The sequence below is a fragment of the Hoplias malabaricus genome, chromosome 16 (assembly GCF_029633855.1).
Source record: "Hoplias malabaricus isolate fHopMal1 chromosome 16, fHopMal1.hap1, whole genome shotgun sequence".
Taxonomy (NCBI): Eukaryota; Metazoa; Chordata; class Actinopteri; order Characiformes; family Erythrinidae; genus Hoplias; species Hoplias malabaricus.
In genome coordinates this window covers 5,863,537-5,884,754 of record NC_089815.1, presented here as the reverse complement: position 1 = coordinate 5,884,754, position 21,218 = coordinate 5,863,537, and the positions used below count along the sequence as shown (strand labels likewise).

The following is a 21,218-nucleotide window of genomic DNA, read 5'->3' as shown; positions in this document are numbered from 1 at the left end:
ATCCACCTACCAACGTGTGTTTTTGGACTGTGGGAGGAAACCGGAGCACGCGGAGGAAACCCACGCAGACACAGAACACACCACACTCCTCACAGACAGTCACCCGGAGGAAACCGACGCAGACACAGGGAGAACACACCACACTCCTCACAGACAGTCACCCGGAGGAAACCCATGCAGACACAGGGAGAACACACCACACTCTTCACAGACAGTCACCCGGAGGAAACCTACACAGACACAGGGAGAACACACCACACTCCTCACAGACAGTCACCCAGAGGAAACCCACGCAGACACAGGGAGAACACACCACACTCCTCACAGACAGTCACCCTGAGGAAACCCACGCAGACACAGGGAGAACACACCACACTCCTCACAGACAGTCACCCGGAGGAAACCCACGCAGACACAGGGAGAACACATCACACTCATCAAAGACACCTGGAGCGGGAATCGAACCCACAACCTCCAGGTCCCTGGAGCTGTGTGACTGCGACACTACCTGCTGCGCCACCGTGCCGCCCAGAGAGTGTAATAAGCTTTTATATTTCCTTATGTGGGTCATTACACGTGACCACATGTGCTGAAAGATAAAAGCACGTTGAATCTTTATGCATGTTCCACATTTGTCAGAGTAGTGTAAATTCAGAAAAGTTTCTTTGAGGCTGGATTTGTGTCTTTATCAAAGAGGGACTTTAATTAAAAGGTAAAGTGCATTCAGCCGGTGCAGGTACACAACCTGGCCCCCGCTGAGTGCTGCACGGGCTCAACATGGGTTTAGAGTAGGAGAACACAAAGGCTCCCTGGTGGCATGATGCTCTATTGACGTGGAGAAGGATTAAAGGCGGCTTTTATATATCAAAGCCTGGTTCTGCTGCACAGGGCACAGTGTAGCCGTCATGAGTCACAAAATTGTTGGACGAGTAATGTGAGCTCAGATTTGAGCTCAGAGTAATTGCTGGATTTGGGTGCCTCCTTCTTGGCCTCCTTGCTTTCTTTGAGATTGAAATATAAGTTTGTAAGTCGCTAAGTTTATTCCAGCACACACTTCAAAACATCTGTACATTCAGGACTTTAAACAACCGTATAAAACGGTTTCCCCATGGCTAAAATTTGGTGTTATTTGCTCTGCAAGAAAGGAAAACGACAAACCACACAAAGAAAATTTCCGCGTAACTACTACATCCACCATTCACAAAGAACTACCACCATTATGGCATTCAGAGTCCTGTCAATCACACAAGAGCACTGTGCTCAATTAAGAAGCGAGAGAAGAAGCCACAATAAATCTATATATTGATTACAATGTATAAACCTTGCACCAAATCAGCCTTCAAGCTATAAACATAAAAACATACCATTGAAAATCCCAAGCTCTGGGAAGCAAACATGTCTTGGTCGATCAAGAATACATTTTAATCTTGGATTCCCAAACCAATTCTTTAATTGTAACACTGCATGATAAAATATAGCCTTAGATGACCACAGAGTAGAAGTGGGGAATAGAAAGTCTGCAACATTCTCTACAGAAGTCTAATGTTAATTTATATTTGCTGAATATTAAGGTCCCCACTGACAACTCAAATTGTTATGCATGAAGGAAGAGCAAGTAATACTACCCAGTGTTAAAGAGCTAGACTCCCTAGAGGCCCATGGCCTTCTATGTTTTCAAAATTTCTTCAGGGAAACGTGAGACAAAAGGCCCTGAACACAGTGTCAAGGGCTGCATGATCTCTCTATACACCCTACACCACACCGTGTGCCAAAAAAAACAACATAACTTAAGAACTAAATCATCTATTCATGGTGGAAAGTGGATTACACTCTCAGGGAACAATGAAGGACATCGTCTTATAACATTCTACACCAATAGCGCGTTTACCTACAAGGGGTTAATTTGCCTGTAGCACATTCGGTAGCTTTTTGAAACTAGGAACTTTCTTCCTCAGTCATCCCTTTGTGATCCCAGCCAATGAAATATGTGCACAGCCATGTTCCTGAGCTAGTCAACAGTAATAAATAAACTACATTCATTAAAATATAAATTATTTCCACAGTGGTTACTATGGATCTTGAGGACTATGATTGAAAAGCAAAATAAATAAGTAGAAGTTCAGAGGTCTTTTTCTGGAAAAGCATGCAAAGCATTTCGGTATTCATTAAAATCAGCTTGGGGCCTTCAAATAAATCTCAGCAGCTTCAAAAACCCAACGCATATTTACAAATGAGCCCTGACGCAATCCTCACCTGACCCCAGGATCCGGTCACCCACTGGGCACAAGGCTGAGTATTGCAGGGTTGAACGTTGCTAGGCTTCAGCTCCTCATCACATCTCCCATCCTCGGGGCAGGTGACCAGCCTCTGCTGCTCTCCGCCTCCACACAGCTCCGAACACTGCAGGCACAAATGAGATAGTAGCAACGGGGTGGGAGAGGGGGGGGGGGAGCCATTACTATTGATGTCAGCAGGCTCCATCTGAAGAGGAACTGAAGTGCTGTGGCTTCTGAAAGCTGGCAGATTGTAGAAGACAAAGGACAAAAACGTGACTGGAGGATCTCACCTCTCCCCAAGAAGAGGAGTACCAGTCAAGGCAGAGCTGGGTGTTGCAGGACTGCTGGGCTGAAGGTCTGGCGGATATGGCCTGGCAGTGAAATGGCCGCAGCGGCCTCTGGTCCCGCAGGTCGTAACACTGGATCTCTCGCAGCTCCATGCCTCCCCCACAGTTCTTCGAGCACTGTCAAAAGAAGAGAAAGCATGGTTTCACACAACAAAAAAACATCAGTGCACAGCAGGCTATATCTCATCCTCAGTCAGCTACAGCTAGATCTGTGATTTACTGCCTGTGATGTCTTCTATCTAGCTCTTTTTTTTATTTTTGCAGATTTTGTAAACGCCACACTGACAGAAACTGTTATCTCTGAATGACAGGCCAGAGCCAATGGGTTGTGATAGGTCGTTTTTGAATCACTCTCTTCTTTCAACACCGTAGGCGTCTGTAATCTGGTATTTATGGCATTACACCAATGTTTGAAGGATTACATAATGGGGTTCACAACAAGCCTCCTTCAGATGAAAGAAGTAGTCAAAGAAAAGTGGTGATAAACAAGTTTGCAAAAAAATATTGTTATCTATCAAATGTACAGAAGGCGGCTTACAAGAGATTCTTTAAAAGCCTGATTTAAGTAGACCATCTGAGCAACGTCATCAGATATCAGCAAGGATTAACAAGTAAACGGATGTGTTATACGCTAAACAGATATAAGAATATTGTAAATAGTTTTGGTTTAAACAACTTGTATTATCTCAAAATTTAAGATGTTAAACTCAGTTTGTGGACTAATGTGTTGTTTAATGACAGTGCCCCAGAAACAAAAAGTTGTTTGTGTCTAGCACATTCTACGTTGCACATCTGCTCAATCTGTTTCAGATCCTGTCTCTGTTCTAGTAGACTTAGGCAACCCGTTTTGTAAGGCTGCAACATATGGCACTGAGACGTGTGTCTCTCAGTTCTCAAATAACTTCCATCTCCTCTCTTCCTTTTGATGCTATAAAGACAATCTACAAAAAATGATTTTTATTTTTGTACATGAGAATGTTTTACGAACTGTTATTATATTTTGCCTGCACATATTTCTGAGTACGTGAAACACTGGATACATTAATTTGATCACTTTAGTAAACAGTAAGCAGCATGGTGGCCCAACAGGTAGTTGTGAGGACTTTGGTGTATTCTCCCTGTGTCTGTGTGGGTTTCCTCCAGGTTCTCAGTTTTCCTCCCACAGTCCAAAAACAGGGTGGATTGACTGTTCAAGTGTATCTATAGCAGAGGCGATTGCTCTAAGGCTGCAAGGGAAGCTCAGCTTCCCCTAAAATGTCAAAAAATAAGTGATCAAATATATACTGTTGTGTGTACATGTCATTGAATAAATATGCACTACAACACACTCAACTTTTGTTCAGAATCAGCTTCTTATCACTGGTAAAGACACGGCTTTCCTCTCAATCATTCCCACAGCTTCACAGTGCTTTAAACAGTTCAATAGAGAAGCAGAAGTGCAGCGAAACGAGACGAGTCATTGGATAAATGCTGAGCTTTGTCCCGCCCATCGGACGCTCAGCGTCTCTGGGGGTCTACGGGGCAGTGGGCTGGCCTCAGCTGGCCCGGACGCTCAGCTTCTGCTTGATGATTGGATGATCTGTCTGAGGCTGAATCCCTTTTTGATTGAAAGCGAAATGAGCGAATCAGTGATCCTTTGGTGTAAAGATCCGTGGGAGCATGACATTTTCATTCTGTTCTGAGTTGAACCGGAGAGTTTCTTAATCCTTTTAGCGACATTTTCTTTGTTAAAAACGACTAGTGATAAATCGAGTTTCTATTTCTGGTGGGTTTTTTGTAGCTGCTTGTGTTTGGAGACAGACTTCTATCAGTCTTTCTGAATTCTATCGCAGTTTCTAGCGGGTGCCGCTGAGCCCCTCCACCGTCACAAAGCACTCACAGGAGGACACACTTCACATGGGCCAAGGCCGTTTAAGCCTAGCTCTGCTGGCCATTGAGAGGACACTAGTCAAGTCCCTGGAAAAGACGCCTTTTCTTGAAAAGGAATGGAGGGTAGAATTTACGTATAAATAAACCGAAACATTTTATGATGTAGGCCGAAATTGAGCTTCCCCTCCTTGAAAGACCAGCATCCGCCACTGGTCTATAGGTGAGTAGCCTCAGCCACATACGCTCCGGCCACGTTGACAGAGAGTCTGATACTTTCAGTGCACTAACCTGGCCTCACTCTCAGGATTCTGCCAGTTGCATTCTGACTGTGTCCCTGTACATCTGTGTACACGCACTTCCGTGTATTTTTTTATACTGGCATTGGTCCAATGTGAATCGTCTCCTTCTACACATTATGCCAAAATAGAAGACCAGTGATTGATCCTTTTAAATGTCAGTCAGATATCTTTCCCTGCAATTGTAGGCCATTCTTGGCCATTAAGTGGCGAAAAGCACCAGAATCTCCTAAAAGGGTCTGACCATGCAAGACTACACTACTAGGTGAGTGACTTTGTGAGTGTGTGGTGCACTGTAAAGGACTGGTGACCTGTCCATGGTGTTTTCCTGCCTTGCACCCACCAGGACCCTGAGTTGGATCGAGTGTTTAGAAAAAATGAATGATCCTATGAGTGAATGAATTCATTCACAGACTGACGTTGTTCTCTATAGAGTAAGTGACCTCACCTTGCTCCAATTACCGATCCTCCATTCAGAACATGGCCGTAGGTAGCAGCGGCGAGCCGGTGCTGGCCTTTTAGCCATATCACAGTCTGAGTCATTCCCAGTGCTGCAGTACACTGACCTCCAAATGGCACCGAGCCCACAGCTAGTCGAGCACTACAAAAATGAAAACATCCATGTGGATATTGAACTAAAGTCAATGTTAAATTCATTTCTACATTATTTAAAGCAAAGAAATGAGACTTATGGAGGTTTAAACATCTACACTCAACCATGATCATAACTGGAGTCAAAATATTATGAACTATGTATAGCACCTCATCTCAAAAACAGTAATAAAGAGGCAGGTATACAGAGGTATATATTATAGGCATATATTCATTACATGGGTTTGGTTTCAAACCTGTAATAATGATTTTCAGCTAAATTCACTCACAGCACTCCAGTTGCTGGTGCCCCAGAAGGCAGTGGGGGATGGTGTATGGGAAAAGGATATGTCAGGCTCAGCAGTGTCTAAATGCTGACGTATAAGACCCTCAGATGGTCTGGGTTCAGGGGAAGAAGTGCTTCTGAACCTTAAAGACTGTGAAACGATGACTTTGTTGATGTCCGTCTCTGTCCAGGCAAGTGAAGGAGCTAAAGATGTCCGCTGCTGTCTGTCAGGCCCCGTATGTCCAGGTCTTAGAGTAACAGCTGGGCTAATGGTGCCAGGAAGTTGGCTCTTAGCAACTGGCATGATGAGGGTTGGAAGTTCTCCTGAAACCCAAGATGGGGGCTGCAAATCACCATGTGATTCCACATGAGGTAGAGACTCGGGTCCAGCGGATGATGTCATGCTACTTTTATTTTCTGCTGGCGGAGATGGAGTCTCCTCAGAGAGTTTATCTAAGTTCACAGAGTGTTCACTAGCTTTAGTTTTAGTGATACTGTATATTTCAGTATCTCCATGTACACCTGGGTATGCTGTTGTGCTTTCTGGTGCCTTGCGTGAGGCTGTAGAAGGGGTAATGCTAGGACCAATGTAATAGTCCTTATAGGTATCAGAATGTAACTCAGCACTTGGCGGAGGAGGAGAGTAATGTACAAGCCTTTCCCAGTTGGTTTCACCCCCAGGAATGTCTTCATCAAACTGCTCCTCCGTCTCCACCACAATGTCTTCAACCTTCTTTGATATAGAGAGGTTAGTTGAATTATCAGTCTGAATCTCTCCATAATATACACTGTCTTCCCTAAGATACGTACGAGGCTCATGCGTCATGTAACCATCTGGAACAACACCATTTTGTGTTGTGCCTTTGCCCTCAGAAGGCAGTTCTTCTGTTGGTAATGGGCTTTTAAGAGTGCTGATGTCCTGAGTTGGGCTAAGAACACCGAGTTCCTTGAATCTCTGAGAGAATTTGGTGATAGAAGAGCGAGGGCTGGCTGTTGTAACAATAGGCAAAAAATAGTCCTCAAAAATCGCATCATCTTCTGAAACTTTCTGATCCGCCTGGTTGTAACGAGGACTCTGTTGCTCTTCATTGGAAAAAGAAGTCGAGGCAGGAAGTGTGGTAACAGTGGAGGTCGTGAATGAGGTAGTTGTGGAAGGATCCGGTCCTTGCTCATAAACTGTGGAAGCACCAAGTGTGGGATCATGCTTTTGGTCAACACCTGGGTAATCAGACATGCCAGTCCCTTCCTTGTCAAAATCATATGACAGATCCTCATGAAACTTTATGAAGTTGTAGTCATAGTAAAAGTCATCAACTTGGATGTTGTTCTTGACCGAGTTATCCAATTCAATATGATTGAAATAAGAGTCCCCGTTGATGAAGTTATTTTGACCTTCGCTGTCTCGTGGCTGTGCCCTAGTTGTCCCAATGGCAAACTCTGGCAAGTGGTTGTCATCGGGTATTGAGTTTATCTCATTGAAATCCTCTTTACTTGAAGAGCCACTCCCAGACCAGTCAATATCTACATTCACTGGGCATTCCTGAGTGTTGCACGGGACGCTGGAAGTGGGCTTAGCCTGAGGGTCGCAAACCACCCCAGTGTTCCAGCTGCATGTCACTTCCCGTGTCTGCACACCACCGGCACAGCTCACCGAGCACTGTGGAGAGAGAGACAGAGACGGTTAGAGCTGCCAAAGCCGAAACTCCCCTCATCAGACGAAATCAAAGAGGAAGAGCAATACACAGAGCTGCGATGCAATCTGCTGTACACAGAGGAAATAAATGCCTCTTGTAATATCTCTCAGTATTGATTCGGAACATGCTACACACTTTCAAAATGAATGACAAAAAGTTTCACTATTTTCTCACTTTAATTTGCACTTGTCAAGGATCTTGGTAGAAGTTATCCCCTCATTAAAACTTGGGTTGCCTAATTTAACTAGGACTACGGGGAACTGAGAGCTTACACACACATGTCAATCAGTGCTCTGTGTGCGCTTAACAATTACAGAGAAAAACAAGGTGAAACAGAGTGTGCTTTGCATGGGTTGCGCATCAGCCTGATGAATCCTGTGTTGACAGAATACCAACGACAAATCTGTTACCAATGATAGGGCAAAGACATGCAGTTTAATCAAATGCTACAGACAGTGTACTCACTTTATTTAATGTTCCCCTTTATTGACTTTGTTTCTGTGTAAACCCTTATTGATATTCAGGTATGTTTCAGGTACTACTAATTATACAGATAGCAGTTTAAAACAATAAAAGCCCCGCACAATAATGCAAATCTTTCTGTATATACAGTTAGTCTACTCCTCTCCTTTAACATGTTGTCATTGTTTTCATTCGATGGTAAAGAATGTGATCTATCCATGCCAAAAAAAGAGATAGGATTACTATTGTCGGCATTAAAGTAAATAATAATAAATGTTTAATGTGTTGTTGGGCGGCATGGTAGCGCAGCAGGTAGTGTCGCAGTCACACAGCTCCAGGGGCCTGGAGGTTGTGGGTTTGATTCCCGCTCCAGGTGACTGTCTGTGAGGAGTTGGTGTGTTCTCCCTGTGTCCGCGTGGGTTTGCTCCGGTTTCCTCCCACAGTCCAAAAAACACACGTTGGTAGGTGGATTGGCGACTCAAAAAAGTGTCCGTAGGTTTGAGTGTGTGAGTGAATGTAGGTGTGAATGTGTGTGTTGCCCTGTGAAGGACTGGCGCCCCCTCCAGGGTGTATTCCCACTTCGCGCCCAATGATTCCAGGTAGGCTCTGGATCCACCGCAACCCTGAACTGGATAAGGTTTACAGATAATGAATGAATGTATAATGTGTTGTTTTTGAATGTTTATTTGTTTGTGTCAAAATCTCAATACACTTTGAGGAGTTGGTGTGTTCTCCCTGTGTTCGCATGGGTTTCCTCCGGGTGACTGTCTGTGAGGAGTGTGGTGTGTTCTCTCTGTGTTCGTGTGGGTTTCCTCCAGGTGCTCCGGTTTCCCCCCACAGTCCAAAAAAACACGTCGGTAGGTGGATTGGTGAGTCTAAAGTGTCCGTAGGTGTGAGTGTGTGTGGTGCCCAGTGAAGGACTGGCGCCCCCTGCAGGGTGTATTCCCGCCTTGCGCCCTATGATTCCAGGTAGGCTCTGGACCCACTGCAACCCTGAACTGGATAAGCGCTTACAGATAATGAATGAAAACCTCCATACATACTACAATTTACAATGCATCTAATAATGCAGACAGCCTTGTTCATCTTTAAAATAGTGACAGAAAACATGGAAACACATTGTGCATACGTTTCAAGCAGCTAAGTTCCATGGAGTTAATCTAATTCTGGAAAACTGGCTTAGTGCAGTTCGCTAAGGATTAGTTCTTTCTTTAAGCTGCTGCCTACTTGCCTCTCTCCAGTCGCCAATGCTCCAGTCAGCAGGGCAGGGGATGCCTGTGTTGCAGCGGGTCAGTGGGTCAGGTCTGGGCAGGTGCTGACACTCAGAGGGCTGCAGGGCTTCTTGCTCATCATGCCCCAAGCTCCTTATACACACTACTGTCCTCTTACTCAAGCCCCATTCCCCACAGCTGGATGAGCACTTCTGCCACTCGCCTGCCCACCATCTGCAAATCAAAACACAAAACAAATTAAGAGTCCTTGAAATATTTGTCCATTTCAGAAAAACATATTTTCTAATATTTATTGCTGGCTTGGTTTGGGTTCAAATTTCACATTTGAGTTTCTCATAGATCAATACTTATGGGATTCTCTCTGTCTGATTCACATTTAATAGCCTCAACAGAATTGTATTTTGTTGTAGTAATAGGGAGATATTTTATTAGGGTTATATTTATGGTCATATTTGCACTGGGAGAACTCAGACAGGGGCGGCACGGTGGCGCAGCAGGTAGGTGTCGCAGTCACACAGCTCCAGGGACCTGGAGGTAGTGGGTTTGATTCTCGCTCCGGGTGACTGTCTGTGAGAAGTTGGTGTGTTCTCCCCGTGTCTGCGTGGGTTTCCTCCAGGTGCTCCGGTTTCCTCCCACAGTCCAAAAACACACGTTGATTGGCGACTCAAAAGTGACCGTAGGTGTGAATGAATGTGTGTGTTGCCCTGTGAAGGACTGGCGCCCCCTCAAGGGTGTATTCCTGCCTTGTGCCCAATGATTCCAGGTAGGCTCTGGACCCACCGTTGCCCTGAATTGGATAAGCGCTTACAGATAATGGATGGATGGATGGAACTCAGACAGGGTTTTATGAACCTGTTTGAAGTGAAGGGTCCACGGAGGTAGAGGAACAAGTGTGTTTTCCATTCAAACTGGAATATATTTAAACTATCATCCCTCCTGTTGTACCACTTCAAAAACCTTGACCCAGGCACATTTATATCTCTTGTAATTTAAATAAGATTAATAAAATGTGGCACGAATGTAGAGGCCCTAGTGCAAATTCAGGTTCTGGCCTTTCTCAAACTCAACCTCTCCAAAACACCATTCAGAAGTTCGGTCGTAGGCGCAGAGGCAATGTAGACAAGGAGCAGGTGGAATGCACAGATGGGTGAACATTGCTTTGTCGGTGTATTGGACACTCACACGGCTGGGCATGATCCCACGCTGCAGCGCACTCGCTTATCATCCGGGCGAGTGGACGGGTCACAGTAGTGGTCCTCCACTATCCCAGACATCCACTCCACACAGTGCACGGTCTGTCTCTTCACACCTGAAAGAGTGAGGGGAAATCTGTCAACTACAATTCATTTGTTCAGAATCATCATGGAATTCATGGTACCCATTAAATAAAAGGGCAGCCATGATGAACCCTGGAACGTCCATGATCCAGAACCTACTGCTAGGTCTGAGGTTACATTACACATCTACAATTTTTTAGAAGGAAACTATAGATATTTTCAAAATGTCTGCATAATTTAACAATCAAGTCAGCGGGGTTTTATTTCAAACTGCTGCTAACACAACCCCAACAGACAGCTCAACACACTTGGACATAGTGATGGGGGAGAAAGAAGGCCAACCTTCCAATGAATCACTTTTCCAATGAAAAATGATGTGTAATCTTGACAGTCTTTCAATAATCTATACTTAAAAATACTTAATATCAAATCAGCAGAGCATTACGATTTAACTATAAATATCACCAGCTATTAAGAAATATTTGCAAAGTATTATCATGAGGGTCCTTAAAGCAGCTATAAATAATGTCAGTGATTAGTGATGAGGAAAGGTGCATGTGAAGTGAAAGTGATGAACGTTAACTAAAAAGGCTGAGGAGTTTTGCAGTAGATGATCGCCACAGAGGAGCCACCTGATCAAATACATCAGTAGACGAGCTCCTCAACTTTATTTCACACTCTGTTCTCAAGTCTGGAGTGCTTCTTCCTTCTCCTCATTCCTCACTCTTACACTCTCTGACAGCTAGCCTCTCTAGCCAGCTACAGTTCTACCGGCCCCAACGAGTGTCAAACTACAGAAGAGTCCAGATGTGTGCTTGATCTGGGTTCGGGTGTAGTCAGTGGTGGGTTCAGAAGCGTCACTGTTGGGGGCTATAATATTAGTGCTGCAGATGGTGTGTAACCCATAAATCCTTGTGTCAGTCAGCGCTGATTGGTGTGACTCATGCTGTGGCCGTAGGTGACGGGGGGAACTAGCTGGAGAATCTGAATTCCCATAACCCCTTATTACATTTTCCATCTCACAGTTGGGTGTCTGTATTTATTGTCAGGTGCTAATTTACAACAAATACTAGAGCTTCTCAAACTCAGGCCTCAGTCCAACCAATGTGAAAGAACATCAGTTGAGAAGTTGAAACAAGCAGCGGGGTGTAGCTAGCCCTCCAGCCGTAGTCTGAAGATGACTGCAGTGGAGTTTCTCTGAGTCTTTCTTTGAACTTAACAGAGAATCTCTGCCCCAAAACATAAGAGATGTTCTATGGTGGTTTTTTGTTGATAGATATGGGAACATATGTTAGAGAGCTATCCTAATCCAACACTAAAATTCCTTGTTACCATACTAATCACATCTGTTAATGTTTATGGCTATTCAAATATTAAAAAGTCAATACATCCATATTGAACAGATTCAATGAACACAGTTAGACGTTGCTTTCTTCCACTGAAACTAAATGGGCAGTAGTATATACGCAGAATGGCCACAAATACAGATCCAGTAAACCTTTAAAGGCATTCTGAAAAAAACGCAGTGCAGATTTGCAGCATGTGGAGAAAGTGGGTCATACAGATAAGTTGCTTAAAGTCACATGAACATCAAGAAAGGCAGTCGGAAATTTGAGCCCATATACTGCAGGAGCCAGCCTTCGCCTACAGTCAAATACTACTGATTTGCAATGCTTCATCATTCATCCAGCACATTAAATTACTGTGGAGAAAGCTAAATAAGGTCAATGTAGATAAACAGCAATGGCCAAAGGTAGAATTTGATATTTCTTCTCCTAGACTCCCCTTACAGCTGCAGAGTGTAATTCACATTTACAGCACTGCCCTGAAATCAAGGGTGAGGGGAGTGGATTTCTACCCTCCTTAAAAAGTTACATAGTGCAGTTTCTGCAGTGCTAAGCCTAGGCTCTGTTCTACCTTTTCAAGGTCAGATGAAGCCTCACAATGATTTTGAAGCTGTATCTAGTGTTCCTTTAAAGAACATTGTCAGCTAGAAACATTTAGTGCAATTAATAGAAATAAAAAACACTAATCAGTAAGTAATTGCTGCTTTATCAACAGTCATATTCAGATTCACACACAATACAGATACACAAACTGCTTCACTGATGTACAGGAATTCCAATTCTACTCCAAGACACTGAAATTGAGTGCCATTTTGTAGTTGCGTCATGGCTATATTAGAAATTCAGTATCAAACCGAATTCACGTACGTATAATGATACATATATGTGAGAACTGACATTGATTTTCAAAAACTGCCACAGTCAAGTACTAACAAAATGCCCATTGTGCTATGTACATTTTTTTTTACTAAATGTCACATGATAATTTGAATTATGAGTTGTTTTGTCTGTAAAAATGTGAACAATGCTACATCCAAGCCACTAATTTTGCACTGCTACATGTTTAACTGAAATCAGAGTAGAGTGATATCACTTTTGAGCAAAGCAGTACTACAATACTACAATATTCAAATACTCAATACAACAATACACTCAAAGCAAACGATATTCTACCACCACCAGAGCACTTTAATCTCCACACTGGACAAAGCTTGCTTGTGTGAGGGGGTTATTTGCACAACACTGGAGAATGTATTTTTTTCAGGATGGTCATAAGGCATCTGTAGTCTGCAGAAAAGAAAGATTAATGGTTGAACAGGAAACCAACGTCTTTCCCCAAAGGCTAGAATAGATGTAGTTCAAGATATGGTAATGGTCTAACCTAACAAGCCACTGCCTTATACAGTTTCTTTTTGCTCATGTGTTAAATGAAGTGAGCAAGAGTAATTAAAGCGTCTATATTTGAAGCTGAAAGCTTATATTAAAACATTGTAGCGTTTATAGAAGTAAAGTAGTAAGCAGACATTGACAATACAAGTACAACATAGACAATGGGCTATTTTGAATATCTTCTCACTTTGAATTTTCCAAATTAATGCATTTCAGGGTTATGGTGGGAATAGAGCGAGCAAAGACTAGGAAGTGGCTCCAGGGCAGACCCAGGACTTGAGTGATTGTTTCTCCAAGCTGTCCTGGGAAGGCCTGCGATCCCCCAGGAGAAACTAGAGGAAGCAGGGGGGCAGCAATGCCTTTTACCTCAATTACAGTGAAATGCTGTACATTGAAACTGATGATAAAAACATATAACATTTTACAGAGGCTAGTGTAGCTTTAAGATTCTTGCCCAAGCACATGTTTTGGTAAAACAGTGTCTCTACTCAAGCTGGGAACCAAACCCTAGCCTGCTGTGTGGAGTGCAGCAGTTGTACACATTATCCTTTATAAACCACCACAGACAGAGAGACAGGTCAAACCACTCTGCTGTCAGTAATGGATTTTGCTGCTCTGCAGAAGCAATTGATTCAAAATCTATAAACCAAACATATAAACACACTTGTGTCAGAGGAATGCTCCAAGTAGAACACTTGAGACACAGATTCTGTAGCTAATTAGCTTCGATCAGATACCTGCAATCCAGTTTCTGTAAGATGATGACAGTATGATAAAACAAGATCCATCAGGTTGTGTAACCACAGTGGTAGCAGGTAGCCATGTAAACACAGTGCTTTTTGGTTGATCTATATCATAACATTCTGTCTTTCTTTTGAAAAAAAGCTTTGACTACACCCCTCTCCTTTCAGAAAAACAAGTACACAGCACATTCTCCAGTGTGATATCAACACTATTAGTGCTAACACTGAGAGTGCTAAATTATTACGCTAACTGTGTTAATGTAACACTAATACACTTAGTGTAAAGACACTACAGATGTACCACAGCAATTAACTTTGTACTTTAGAGCGTTCCGTTTCATAAACTAGTTTCATAAACACAATATAGGAATACATTTTATGTTTCTTAACTTAAGGCACTAACAATGAACCCTTGAGTGTCCCATGTTAATTAAATAAATGCTACTACAAAAGTAAATGTTTGCTACGGTTTTTAAGAGCACACGTGTGACATCTCAGATTTACGGAGGTCTGATTCACCCAACTTTTAACGAGCACCTGTTTTTGTTATCAGGCGCAGCGTGGACAGCTATAAAAGCTGGGTGAGACTTAGGGTCCAAACCTGTCAAGAACACATACACACTGGAGACGAGTGAAAGTTTAATAAAGAGAAGTGTTCAAAACAAAGTTATATTCCAGAAAACACTCCAAGGGTTAAGAATCTGTAAAAAACAAGATATACTATACAACACTCAGACTCATTCAGGAGCTACAAACAATCAAGACCTCACAAGGACCCTAAGTCTCACCCAGCTTTTATAGCTGTCCACACTGTGCCTGATAACAATAACAGGTGCGTGTGGGGGGGATCAGACCACTGTAAACCTGAGGCAATCCTGCCTATATTACAATGACATGTCAATATAAAGCACTCAATGAGCGGAAACTAGAGATGCAAGAATAAACCTAGGAATCTTCCTCGAACACTGAGATAAGACCGGATAACTTCAGCACCCAGCTAATGAGGAATCAATCCCTGATTTATCCAGCACTGCATTAATTATCACAGGCTGAAAACACCAAAAGAGAAGGCTCAGTATATTAAGGCAAGGTTTTAAACTATAGTATCTGAAGCCTGCTTTGTCCTTGTTTGCCCCCCTTGAAAAGAATGAAGTGTCAACGGCTCCTTGCATGGCTGCTCAGGAACAGGAGGCAGACTCAAAATAAAATCGCCCCTATTACCAGCATGATCCCTTCTACACAGTGCTTTTGTTGTCACCCTAGTGTCTTTCACTCTATAATTATAATTCCACCAACTAATAAGTTTACTCTTTTATTAAGCCTCCCTCAGTCACTCACACATATGGAGGTAATATATAAATATATATTTAAGAGGAAATATCCTTCTCCAAAGTTTAAAATGGAAAATGGGTATGAGAATATTTTGTTATTAATCCTAGTCTTTTGTTGTAAATCCTAGGCTTTAAGCAGCAATCAGTCATTTCCTTCAATGATTCCTCTTAATGTTAGGTATTAATGTATTAGTGCCCTTGTGTTTCACTTCATTTATATTTGCTGTTCGTCACTCGGCAGTAACACATCTTGTGCCTTGTAAAAACCTTTCTTACCTTTTCCAGGAAGAAAATTGCATAATTTACATAAAACAGAAAAATTGAAAGCTGTTTGTGGCAAAGATTCAGCCAGTGTGACAAGATCACTAATGCCCACAAAGAAATGGAAAACAAATCACAAAAAGTCCCAAAACTACAAGAGGAAATCATGTGAGATTTGCAAATGTTCAACATCCAGCCCAGAGCAATGAGGCGGTTCTGTGAAAACTGTTTTCTAATGTCTGTGTATACGTATCCACACAGTCACACTACTACTCTTTCCCCATGGCTCACTTTCATACATCTGTTGTAACATCTGGCTCAATCAACATTTATTGTCAGTGATGTTCATCTGACTGAATGCAAATCAACAGCAGTACAATAATCTGATTTGCACACCCAGGGAAATAAGACTGTGGTTAATATGAAACTGTTGTTCATTATTAAGTGAGTGCAAAAGAAGCATGAGAACTTTTGCAGTGTAATGTTCATTGTTTTTTGGTTATCAGAAAGAATGAATACAATTTCTGGCGTTGCAGCATTTTCTCTGTGTAGAAAAATGATTGCCCACGTAGGACAATGTTGAACAATGTTGCATAGAAACAGTGATCAGACAGGGAGATGTGGAAATATGAATTTAATCAGTTAAAGATGCAATAACCATGCTATGGGATGGGCCCACACTGTATGCTTATAAAAATAACCAAGAGACATTTGGGAATGGCCTGCTCGGTTAATAACAGACCTGACCTATTTTTCAGAGTATCACTATTCCTTAATGACTATTAATCTTCCAGGGGATTTTGTTTTTTCACCCCTCCTTGACTGCTAGGCTAGTCCTAACACTGACATGATGCTAACAAGTTGAGCGGGTGAACTAGCATACGTTTGAGATGCTAACACCATGGCAACAACTTCAGAAACCTCAGCATGTTTGGAGGAGACCACTAAGTTCCAGTTCTATTAAGCGAGCTACACTTAAAGCTACATTGCTTAGAACTGTATGAATGATAGAGAAGGAGGATAAACGTTCTAATAAAAAAAAAGAGACAGGTCACTGTTTACAGGTCATTTGTTTACAGGAGAAGTTCCACCCTGTAATGAAAGAGCCAATCAGCTTGCGCGCAGGAAACCCCCCCGTCAAACTATTTTTGTCAACTTTTACTAGTGATTTTACGTTGGCTTTTAGTGTAGTGTTTATAGGTCTGTCATAGGGCTTGCAAAATACCATCTGAACTAGCTAAATGACCTGTTAGCACAAGCTGCTCTTACCGGGATTATAGCCTCTTACCTGTCCCACATGTGGCACTGCACTCCGTCCAAGCTCCATGCTCCCACTGGAAATCAGAGGCCAAGGTGCTATAGATGGACTCCTGCAGGCTCTCTCTGTTGATGGTGTATTCATATCGCACCCCTGGGTTCGTCTCCTGGAAGAGCAGCTGGAGCACAGAGACAGCAGATTAGGCCGAGCCAAAGTACACACAAACACAGACACTCGCATACACATTACACAACAATGTAAACAACGGGCATTCCTTCTCTGCCACACATGTGGAGGAGGTCTGGGGAGGATGCTGTAGAAGGTTGAAACCACAACAAACATGCTTCAGTGTAAGCTACAACATATCGGAACTCTCTGTAATGAATGTTCAAAGCTTGGAATCAATTCTGAAGAGAGAGAAAGCAGCGGTTACATAAAAAACAAATGAGTGTTAATCATCTCCGTACTTCTTACATTCTCACTGCTCTGGAACAATGAAACCTGGTCAAACATAACAAACAGTATTCATTGCTAATTATATCATATTGCAATGCTTGGGGAACAAAAGGTTGATCCATAGCACTTACATGCAAATGTTCATGTTTACTTGACATATTTGAATATTTTTACTGAAATGTTCAACAGATCCATGGCTTCTTGGCAACTGAAATGCCACATACACTCAGAAAGAGGTACATTATCAGTCACTAAACATACAAACAGTGTAAATGGACCCTATAAAGGCCCAACAGTGGTTTTAAAATCCAGTTGTGTTCCCTAAAGGTACATCACTCCAAATATTTAAGTCTAATTTAGTTTTCCTGTGGTCAGTTTACAACTCCAGGAGTCAAACCACTTTTGCATTTAAGTGCTGGGGGGTGGGGTAGTGGGACGATAGAAGCATTAAAGAGCACAACATGCAGTTAAACAGAGCATGTCATGAAATATGCTGGCTAGCATAATTTCCTTATAATAACTAAGACTATAAAAGTTAGAACCAAAATTTGATTTATTTCCGAGGCCGTTGGAAAGCCGCCAAACTAAGGAGGGCCCTGTGTAGGCTGGTCCATTATTATCCGGTGTCTGACACCCCTGCCTATAAAAAAGTATGAATCGGCAGTACCTATATTCAAAGGGAACATAAACGGAACAGTGCACTGGGACATTGTAGAGGAGAATTTCATTCCAGTGGCCAATACACTCAGTCTGAGGGGAAGATGGATGTTTTAACAAGACAATACCCCCATACACGCAGCCAAAATTACTCAGGACTGCTTATTAAAAACAGAAAGCGTACTTGCATGGCCTGACTTGAATCCCACTCAAAATTAAGGCAGAGTCATCAGTCAGACAAGTGTAATTCAGAAGTAAACCCGGAGCTTTGGGGGAGAAGTTTTCTCCCAGTACAGGTCATAAACCCGTCTAACAAACCACCCCAACACAAAGCCCATTGGACATCACCTGAGTAGTGAGGCTGCACTGAAGCAGCTGGGACCCTTGAGCCTAGAGAGGAGTAACGAACCTCATTACAGAGGAATTAGAGTCTCCTGTCTCAGGAGAACACTCTCCTCCCCCACCCACATGAGTGCTGCTTGCCAACAGGCCGTGGATCCCTCTGTGGGAGGAGAACCTTTATCTGCGGCTCCCCCTGCCTGCTCTAAATCACTAATGAATCCTGCCAGCGCTTTCATGTGGCTGGAGCACCGAGCTGCCACATAAATTAAAGGCGTGTTTGACACTTACCTATTTTCTATAATTCATCAAGGGAGGATAATTTAACCCCTTAGACTACACCCAACAAATGCCGACTTCCTACATAATGTACACATTGGTATTACTTTACGTACGGCTTGTATTTAGCACCAATTAACTTCATAAATAATATTCAGGACTTTAAACAAACGACTCAAGGATAAACAGAAGCGTTGTCAGTCTCTGAGTCTCTAAGCTTAGTTCAGAGCTTTGGGGCTGTGATGAAGTCTCCTCATTCATTTATTAGCGGCTGGATCTCACTGCTGCTCCTGGAGGTTTAAATGCAATCAAATCATACATAAACTTGCATAAAAGTTTCCAGAGGCTGCATCTGTCTTACAAAACACTCCCAAAAATCATTGTACGTTTTCTGAACATCAATCTGCTGCAAAGAAACTAAAAAAACCCAACAACAACAAAGCAAACAAAAACAACATGAGAAAATAAACATCATTAAGACAAATTCCAGAAGACCATGAGCACACCGGAGGCAACGGACGGTCTGTCTTTGATTTGATTCACCTTGAAAGATAAAGATTTAATTTCTCAGTTGAGTCACGTATTTCTTCAGGTCGACTGAGGGAAGCGAGGCTTTGAAAGTTGAAGGAGACACAGCTCATCTGCTGATGTTCCATTATTATTATATACACAGACTGCACCTCTCCACATCCTAGAGAACCAGATCAGTAACAGCGAGGAGATATATTCATGTCATTCACTTCCATATCTGGTGATGGCCAGAGGAAATTTGATTTTTATTTCGAGTGTTGGAGCATGGGCCATCGAAATACACAATATGTCCAGAAGTTCCCAACACTCTCGTTGTACACAAAGAGCTTTTTTATCTCAACAGACAAGCCCTGCGAATACAACAGGGCACTAGAGCAGGGTACGATGACTGGATTTTCGCTTGGTTTGATACATAAGTTTGAGGAGTGGCTCTGCTCCTTGAGGAAGGCCGTGACCTTCTGCCGAACTGAGATTATTCTCAAGGGAAACGTGTCATATCGTGATGAATCTTGCTTTTATATTATCTACGATTACAGAAATGTACAGGTGCCTTGAATTATAAACACATATCTAATTAAACCGATACCAACCAACAGCAATTCAGTCTTCATTGGAAGCTGTATTTCTTTAAACTTCAGTTTGCTAAGCCAAGGAAAGTAGCATTTGGCACTGCACATTCCCAACAGATCCACAGCTAGCCTACTTAACTCCTACTACTCAGGAGGACAGGAAACACAGCTGTCTCATTCATAAATCAGACACACTGTTACTTAATCTTTGAGCGTAGGCAAACAAATGTGAGAATAATGATGATGAGAAATGAGCACATTCTTTTTACGCATATTGCAGACCACTGCATTCCAGAATACCTTCAATTAAAAAGGGGTACCCAGGTGGTCTTCCCAAGGGACGGTAAATACTGTGGTCGAATTTATACAAAAGGTAAATAAAAAAAGGGAAAAAGCTGAGAATTTGGAGATTTATACAGGTACTGTGTCCAGATTGTGTACCTGAATCCACACTGGCTCCATTGTGGGGCCTGGGGATGTGAGGTTCTCCAGCTGTCCACTCCGCTCGTAGGTGAACACTGTCCCTGCTGCCTTATACTCTCCATTCCACTGAATTGTCCAGTCCCCATTGAGGAAATACTTTTCTGGGTCGTTGCTCCTTAAAGCCAGAAAGTTCCCAGCCTCCGCCACCTCCTCAATACGGATGTCCCGTGCTCCTTCTGGAATCAGACCAATGTCCACATAACCTGGCAGAAAAAAAACCCCTGCTTATTATTAAGGCTTAAACTCAGCACTAAAGCATTCTGGGACATTCCAGCCATAATGGATTAGTAATATGTAAAAAAATAGACACTGCAAATATAAATGACTAACTTGCAAACTTCAAGAACACATTTTTCAATCATTGATGTAGAGCACTGAATAGAGCCCCTTGTGGTGAGTGAGTGAGTGAGTGAGTGAGTAAGTGAGTGAGTGAGTGAGTAAATGAGTGAGTGTGTAAGTGAGTGAGTGAGTGAGTGAGTAAGTGAGTGAGTGAGTGAGTGAGTGAGTAAATGAGTGAGTGAGTGAGTAAGTGAGTGAGTGAGTAAGTGAGTGAGTGAGTAACTGAGTGAGTGAGTGAGTGAGTGAATAAGTGAGTGAGTGAGTAAGTGAGTGAGTAAGTGAGTGAGTGAGTAAGTGAGTGAGTGAGTGAATAAGTGAGTGAGTGAGTGAGTGAGTAAGTGAGTGAGTGAGTGAGTGAGTAAGTGAGTGAGTAAGTGAGTGAGTGTGTAAGTGAGTGAGTGAGTGAGTGAGTAAGCGAGTGAGTGAGTGAGTAAGTGAGTGAGTGAGTGAGTGAGTGAGTAAGTGAGTGAGTGAGTGAGTGAGTGAGTAAGTGAGTGAGTGAGTAAGTGAGTGAGTAACTGAGTGAGTGAGTAAGTGAGTGAGTGAGTGAGTAAGTGAGTGAGTGAGTGAGTAAGTGAATAAGTGAGTGAGTAAGTGAGTGAGTGAGTAAGTGAGTGAGTGAGTGAATAAGTGAGTGAGTGAGTGAGTGAGTAAGTGAGTGAGTAAGTGAGTGAGTGAGTGAGTGAGTGAGTAAGTGAGTGAGTAAGTGAGTGAGTGAGTGAGTAAGTGAGTAAGTGAGTGAGTGAGTGAGTAAGTGAGTGAGTGAGTGAGTAAGTGAGTGAGTAAGTGAGTGAGTGAGTGAGTAAGTGAGTGAGTGAGTGAGTGAGTGAGTAAGTGAGTAAGTGAGTGAGTGAGTAAGTGAGTGAGTGAGTGAGTGAGTAAGTGAGTAAGTGAGTGAGTGAGTAAG

General features: G+C 42.7%; 1 protein-coding gene across 1 annotated transcript in view; it reads right to left on the bottom strand.

Moving 5' to 3' along the window:
- LOC136672128 (A disintegrin and metalloproteinase with thrombospondin motifs 7) overlaps positions 1-21,218 on the bottom strand; it is a 65,405-nt gene that overhangs the window by 16,812 nt on the left and 27,375 nt on the right. The window contains exons 15-22 of the mRNA XM_066648082.1: positions 19,931-20,175; positions 16,689-16,836; positions 10,236-10,362; positions 9,053-9,266; positions 5,670-7,322; positions 5,237-5,389; positions 2,567-2,740; positions 2,254-2,400 (exon numbers count right to left, since the gene is read on the bottom strand). Of these exons, the coding sequence (XP_066504179.1) occupies positions 2,254-2,400; positions 2,567-2,740; positions 5,237-5,389; positions 5,670-7,322; positions 9,053-9,266; positions 10,236-10,362; positions 16,689-16,836; positions 19,931-20,175 (2,861 nt within the window). The remainder of the gene's footprint in view (positions 1-2,253; positions 2,401-2,566; positions 2,741-5,236; positions 5,390-5,669; positions 7,323-9,052; positions 9,267-10,235; positions 10,363-16,688; positions 16,837-19,930; positions 20,176-21,218) is intronic.